The 8030-nt window shown below is 38.0% G+C and overlaps 1 protein-coding gene across 7 annotated transcripts in view; it reads left to right on the plus strand.

Moving 5' to 3' along the window:
- LOC115254554 (tyrosine-protein kinase Src42A) overlaps positions 1-7215 on the plus strand; it is a 487102-nt gene extending 479887 nt beyond the window's left edge. For all 7 annotated transcript variants that reach the window (XM_062853654.1, XM_062853653.1, XM_062853656.1 and 4 more), the window contains one exon: positions 4077-7215. In XM_062853654.1, coding sequence (XP_062709638.1) covers positions 4077-4285 — 209 coding nt within the window. In that variant the 3' untranslated portion in view covers positions 4286-7215. The remainder of the gene's footprint in view (positions 1-4076) is intronic.
- Positions 7216-8030: the final 815 nt, after the last annotated feature.

Here is an 8030-nt window from a genome sequence, read left to right on the forward strand (position 1 = left end):
TATTCCAGCGAGAAACTGTGGAAGCATAGCAGAAAACCCAATTGAAGAAACCCCGGGAAGTAATTCTGCAGAGACCGCATAACAGACTCCTGCGGAAATTCTACGAGGAACTCTGATAGAAAATCTGGTATAAATTTCGGAAGGAACTCTAAGAGCAAATCTGGAAATGCCTTTAGAATAAATTTTAGGAGAAACTCCTGGGAAAATAAAAAAAAGCCCCAGGAAACCCCTTACAGAAAACAACTTTTGATAAATTCAAGGAAGAACTCCGAGAGAAATTGCAAGAAGAATCTTTAGAAGAACTTTGGAATACATTCTGGATAGATTTCCAAGCACATTCTTTTAAAGAATTCGATCATCGAAAAAAAAAATCTTGCAACCTTAACGATTCCTTCACGGATTTCTCTAGTAATTCGTCTAGAAACTTTTCGAGAGATTTTTATTGAAATTACTCGATGGATGTGCCAAAGATTCATACCGGTATGGCTATTGGGGTTCTTTCCGGTAATCCTAAAATAAATTTCTCCGGGATTCATTCGGGAATTTCTCCCGGAACTCATACCGGGCTTCTACAATTTTCTTTCCGGGATTGTACTGGGGATTTCTTGCAGGGTTTTCTCAAGTATTACTCCAGAAGTTGTTTTCAGAGATTGCACCAGGAACCCTTATTTTCTCTCAGAATCCTTTTGTTTTCATTGTCGGAATACTCTTGGAATTTCTAGCAAGATTTTTCCTCGATTCTTCCAGGAATTATTCTCGGTATGCCTTCTGTGATAGCTCCAGAATTTGGTCTCGAAATGCTTCCTAGAATTTTTGCCAAGGATTCCTTCAGTTTTGTTTTTGTCAGAGTTCCTGCTTGTTTTTCTCAAATTTTCTACAGGAACCACCAACAACCTTTCCATGTTTTTCCTCCGGCATGCCTTCATGTATTTTTTTTCTTATTTGTGGGTTTCGACTGGATGTTTGGTCGATGTTTCGGGAGGCTTTCAGCTTTCACAGTCTTTAAGTCGAGAACGAATTGTTTTCTACTCACGTGATGTTTCGACCGAAGGGTTTTATCCTTTCTCAAGGGTTGTAGTGTCTATCGTCTCCCGTACAGCCATCTGTGTTTGGCCTGCCTTACTTTTTCAATGATTTTTTTTTAAATATTTTAAGTTTTGATTGCATCACTGGTAACGATAATTTCAAAATTATATTTTCTGTTTTTAGAATTATTCAAAGAATTCCTTCCGTGTTTCTTTTTAGGATTCCGTTAGGGATTCCTTCAAAAATTTTCTCCAAGATCCATCCAAGAATATCAGCCGAAATTCTACCCGGGATTCCCCAGAAGATTCATTTCGAGATTGCTCCAGTCCTTCCAGGATTTTCTCAAGTGATCTATCCGATGAATTTTCTTCCAGTATCCCTTCGGGGATTTGTCGCAATTCGTCTAGGGATTCCTCTCGAGTTTCCTACAGAGATTACAACCATATTTTTCCTGCGATTCTTTATGAATTCTTACTGGGATTCCTCCATAGATTTCTTCCAGAATTCCAAAACTTGCTTTCGGTGTTCCTTCCGAAATTTCCTCAAATATTTCTTGATTTATTTTCAAAACACCTGAAAGAGGATGTTGATCCCAGGATTTTTAAAAAATTTCTCCCGCGATTTCTTTCAAGATTCCTTCATTGATTGCTCCACAGATTGTTCTCAGGATTTTTTTTTCTTAGATTCTTGTTTTTTTCTGGAATTTCTCCAAGGATTTATTCAGAGATTATTCTCGGGATTCCTACAGTTCGCAGATTTTTCCTGCGTTGCACCTGAGATTCATCCAGGATCCCGGGATTTTCCCATGGATTTTTAGCAGGGTCCATCCAATGATTGCTCGCAGGATTTATTTCGAAATTTTCTCCGGTATCCTTTGCTTTTATTAAAATTTATCCCGCGATCTCTCTTACCAGGATTTTTCGTTGAATTCCTCCTAGTTTTATTCCTTTCTGTTTTTTTTAAATAATTCCAAAGATTTCTTCAGAGTTTCCCGGAATATCTAAAAAATCCCAGAATTCTCCAGTAATTGGTCCAGATATTGATCCCGAGATTTTTCCAGGTATTTTCGCCTATTCGCCATTCAGATCTTTTTCCGAAAATCTTTTAGAGATTCTTCTCTAAATTCCCACTGGAACTACCAGGGTTTTTTTCGTGATTCGTCTGAATAAGTGTTTCTTTCGGGATTCATTTAGGTATGTTTTCTTTTCAGAACTTCTCCAATAGTCCCTTACGGGATTCCTTTGAGTTTTTTTTACGGAATTCCTCCCGGTATTCCTCATGATTAGGATTTTTCCCCAGATTCCTTCTGGGAAAACATTAGGAATTACTTCAGGAACATTTTTCTTAATACTTCCAAGAATTCCTTACAGGATTTATTCCGGCATTGCTTTTAGGATTCCTTCTAGGATTCATTCAAAAATTCTATCCGGACTTTCTTCTGGTATTCCTAAAGAGATTCATTTTGAGATGACTCAAAGGACTTCCAGGATTGCCTCAAGTATTCCTTCCGGAGTTGCTCCCGAGATTGTTCCCGGAATTAATTTCCTGGATTTTTTACAGGATTCCTTCAAGTTTTTAGTCGGAATTCTCCAAGTTTTCCTACAGTGGTTCCTATCAAGATTATTTTCATGATTTCCCCAAACATTTCTACTGAGATTCCTCCGATATCCTCCGTAGATTCCGTGCTGCCGGGAGCCTTTTTTCGAATTCATGTCTGGATATCTCCCGAAATTCCTCCTAGAATCACTCTAAAAGTTTCTTCCGGAAGTTTTTTCGGAGTACCTTCAGAGATTCCTTGAGGGAATTTTCTCGGAATACCTGCAGAGATCCCATCCGGCATTTCTCCTGTGATAGCCCCAAATAGTGATCCCCGGATTCTTTTTGTAATGTTCGTCCAAGATTCGTTACGATTGTCACCGGAATTCCTGCAGGTAGTCTTCTCGATATTTTTGCAGGGATTGTCAAGATTTCTCTAACGATTTCTCTTGGATTTTCAAGCGAGATTATTTCAAGGATGTTTTTTTTAATTCCTCTGTAAATTTCTTTCAGGACTCCTTAGGAGTTTTTATTTTTTTTCCTGGGATTCCTATTAGGATTTCTTCTGAAGTTACTACAGAGTTTCCTTCAGGGACATGAATCCTTCAAGGATTCAAGGGATTCATCCATATATTTCTTCCGGAAAACTCCCCGGGTTTTCCTTCGGGATTCCCAAAAAAGCTTCATCACGGGATAAGTGTCAGGCTTTCTGCAAATGCTCCTTCTGGAGTTCTCCTCGAGATTATTCCCGGAATTCATCTTGAAAATTTCTTAGTAGATTCTGCAGGTTTTTTTACGGAATTCCTCCAAGGATTCCTACAAAGATTTTTTCTACGATTTTTCCAGGTTTTTCTATAGATTTCTTTCAAGGAATTTTTTTTTTCAAGATTACTACAGGGATTCATCCAGCGATTCTTCCCGGGAATCCCCTATGGATTCCTGATTCCTTTAACCCTCCTAGGATGTTAAGCTGGTGTAATGCATATTCAGCGAGCCTGTGTACTATGTAGGTCATATTTACCCCAACATCCTGCTAAGGCTAAGGTTTCATTGGAAAATTGCTCCAGGGGTTCCTTTTTTATTGATATTTCGAAATGTCTCCCGGGATTACTACAGGAATTCCTTCCAAGAGTATTTTTTCAGAATATCTCCTTTGATTCCTTGAGGAACATTTCCCGAAATATCTCCAGCGATTTCTATCGGTATTCCTCCTGTAATAATTCCAGATATTGATCCCACATTGCAAAAAGCAATGGTACTATTATTTCTTGCCTATTTCGATCTTGTTGCACAAAACTTTGGGTAACTGTATTGTTGAAGTTGCTGCATCAAATGAAGAATACAACATTTCAGTAGATAATAATAGAAATTTGAATTATGAGTCAGTTTTAAATATAGATTCATCTAATCATATATCGTGACATCGCTAAAGAAGACTATTGTGAGACCCCTTGGGCAAAAAGTGAGGTACTAGATTACATGACTGATAATTTCAATTCAACTCCCCCCCATAGGTATGACAAATGCCGAAGTGCTGAACCAGGTCGAGCACGGCTACCGAATGCCACAGCCACCCAACTGTAACGTGGCCCTGTACGAGATTATGCTCGAGTGCTGGAACAAGGACCCCATGCGGCGGCCAACCTTCGAGACCCTACAGTGGAAGCTGGAGGACTTCTTCACCATGGACCCCAGTGAATACAAAGAGGCGGCACCGTACTGATAAATGGTGCACGATAGCGCTAACTTTGCTGCAATCGACGTCGCCGTCGCCGTCGACTCCGCCACCGTTGATACTATTGCTTCTAGTACCGCCAACAACGCTCCAGCTGTTTCTATTACTACTGTTGCTTCGACATCTACTGCTACTACTACTACTGCTGCCGCTGCTACTGCTAGTGCTATTACTGCAACTGCTGTCTCCGTATCCAATGCCGGCGGCAAAGTGCGCCGTCGAAAGCCGCAGCAGCCGCAGAAACGTCAGGTATTACTATTTATTTGAATGTCTCTGATTCGACGCTCTGATACAGATCTAGTACTTCAATTCTTCCATATTGCTTTGCGCCCCAATAATAGTTGCACCCGTAAAAATGCGGCGTTTTAGGTTGTGCCCCATTTAGGTTATACCGCGAGTTAGTTGAATACAAACGTTAGACCAGGACCATTCTAGTACTACAATAAGCTATCCAATCTTATTCTACTACAACCGGACTAGCTGCGAAGCTATCGTTTTACAGTGACACGAATACATTCTCTGAATTAAGAAGCCAAATATATATGTGTGTATGAGTGAGTATCCAAGTTCCGTTCCTTTCCGCTCGACCAGCATCCCGAATTGATCGAACAAGAGCGCTGAGCTGAGAAGATCGGCCTAAGTGTGAAAACATCACTCGTAACTCTATAACTCAATAATTATTCATTCCTGCTGTTTACCGAGAAGAAATAGAAACAGAACATTTTGCGATACTAGTACACTAAAACGAATCGGAAACAATCAATAAGTTTAAGATTACTAAGGCACGCGTTACAAGGCTAGGATTCGGTTGATAGACATTGTTTAAGAGACTTTGCATACAGAAACAGGAACAACTTTACTTTAAATTTATATACATTATTACAAGAATCGAAAAATGGTGACACAAGCACGGGAAATCGACAAATGTGTTCGTTTTTATCAGTAGTAAGAGTCAGCTACCCTCCATTATTCTACTACCTAAAACCTCCCAACCCAATTATTCTATTACTAGTTTTATCATTTTCATTAGGTTCTAGTACTGCAAATACTAAAGGGAAGTGTTTATATCCTCCTATTAGTTGATTATATGCAAGAAGCGGTATTATTACATAATAATAATGATTTTACAACTAGGGCTGTTTGCTGTCCTGAGAGACTAGTTTCGTCGCCTTTCTGTTACTTTTGGACCCTTAGGAAAATTTTCATTTGATCATGGCTCGGAACGTTGGCATAGACGACTTATCTCGAGTTTGCGATTGACCTTGAATTTAACGTTTGTGGATTTGAAAACCTTGTGTTTAGACGACCTAGCTAATAGCTAATGGCCGACCGAATTTCGCTCACTTTCTGGTAAGGACCAGCCGATCTGACATCTGACCTTTCTGGTTTGACAGTTGATCGATAAGATTGATGATCGGTTTCATCGATCAGCTGTCAAACAACTCCAGCCAAACGTCGTATCGGCTGACCCCTTCCAGAAATTGAGTACAATTTTGAAAGTTTTTTTAATGTCCGAAAAATTAAACTTGCAATGTTTGTGAAAAGAACAAGGTCGTCATTTCTGCAATTTAAAAAATCTAGAAAATTAAACTGAGAAATTTTAAGTTTTGGCACAAAGAACTCTAGCGGCATTCAGCACCGGATACTCAATTCTGTTGTACATTTTGTATACAAGACACACAAAAAAATGCGCATTTCTCTTCAGCATTTTGACTTTTGGATTTTCCCAAACCTCAATTTTACGAAACGATCCTTTCAAACTTTCCTAACCTCAATTTGATGAAACGGTTAAGACGGCTAATATCTCACTCAACTTGTAAATACCTTGAACTTTAAGCCAACAGAGAAAAACAATTTGAAACAATGAATATAAAACTTTTAATGTATAAAAAAAAGAAAACGAGATACAAAGAAGACAACTCATTTGAAAATGAAAATTTGTGTCGTGAGAGAAGGAGAAAACAAACTTATTAAACAAACAAAACAATACATCATACAAAGAAAAGAATATTTTCATATATTGAAATATTGTCGACAGACACCTGCGAAACGTCGAACCCACACAATTGAATGACCCTTCGGATATATGAGTGACACATGGTGACAGACACTGAAAAAAATCGTCCCGCTAATTTTGATCTTCATAAGCGTATAAATTTTACGTTGCCCCTTTTTTCGGCACCCGTCTCAGTTCACTAGGTAGGTAAAGCTTCTTTTTAGTAAAAAAAAAAACGAAATTGAAGAAAAGCGGCAACGCAAAGAAGAAAGAGCTACGATTAGTTTTTTTATGTTTAATAATATTAGGCAATTAGACTGAAACAAATAAGATCGCGCACTCTAGCTAGCCAGTTAAGCTACCACCAATTCATTCGTGCATGATTTTCTTCTCCGCCTCCGCCGGCCGTGGTGTATAAATCACACAGTTGTTTCCATAAAGTGCAACGTTTTTTTTTTTGTTTAAGGTTATGTCATGCCCGTCCCGCACGCTCGTATGTATGTTATATTGATAATTATTATTCCTGTCATCACATTTTGCATCCCATTTTTATGTTTCCAACCTCGTTCTAATTTATTCATCTCGTTAAACAATGCACACATACAAAAACACACACACATACACAAGCGCGCGCGTTAATTGATTTCTAATTCGTTGAAAATTTGTTTCCCCTTTTGCACCGTCCGTTTCCGGACCGCTTCGAGGTGTAAGTGGAATTTTTAAAACGTTGTTCTTAATGTTTAAAATGAATTCTTGCAATTTGGATTATAATATATAATCGGAGTATTTTTCGCAGTAGGATAACATTTGACCATAACCTCAAAATCGAAGCGTTATTGTACGCAGGAATGCAAGAATCCCAAAAATAAATTGCCCGTAATCCTCAAAAGTACACAACGTTATACACTGAAATAAAAACAAACCTATATGCTCACGTACGTGTTTGCGCAGACAGATTTTCATTATAGCATGTGTGTATTAAATTATCTCACGAACACAAACACATACAAACAAACTATAAACAAAACTGTGTATCCCCGAGACGCTGAGACAAATGAGAACGATTTATCCTGCTGGAGACAACTACAGAAGAATAACACACACAAAAAAACAGCTGCATCAATAGTAATCTTTTATGATATTTTAATTGTAAATGTTGATAATTACAATTAGGAAGGACACTAAAACGTATATAATTGTGGAGGAAGAGAGAGAAAGGAAGAAAAAGAGATACACAGTGACGATCTTTAGCAGAAGAAGAAGAAACATGAAAACAAATGACGAAGGAGAAGAAAATGACGTTTGAGGAAAGAAAAATCACGCGATAAAACTGTATCAGAAGTAAACGACAAGAATATATTGAAAAATTTTATAACTAAAAGTTTTGCGGTATTGAATGTTTCTTGTGCAGAAAAGTATCCGAAATCCATGTTTTATGCATGTTTGTGAGTTCTAGTATGACTCTGGAATGCGTCAAGTAATTTCAATTAATTTGACATATACATTCCTTAGGTTGTCGAGGTGGTTTTAAGGGCATTAGGACTCAAGATGGTGGTTGAGGTTTCAGATGGCTGCCAAAACAGAATATATACTATTTATCTACAATGCGGCTTCGGATACTAAGCAATATGGCCAATTTGGGTATCAATCGATAGGGTTTGTTGAGTAGAACTCATCTATCTATCTATCTATCTATATATATATATATATATATATATATATATATATATATATATA

This window comes from Aedes albopictus, chromosome 2 (assembly GCF_035046485.1).
Source record: "Aedes albopictus strain Foshan chromosome 2, AalbF5, whole genome shotgun sequence".
Taxonomy (NCBI): Eukaryota; Metazoa; Arthropoda; class Insecta; order Diptera; family Culicidae; genus Aedes; species Aedes albopictus.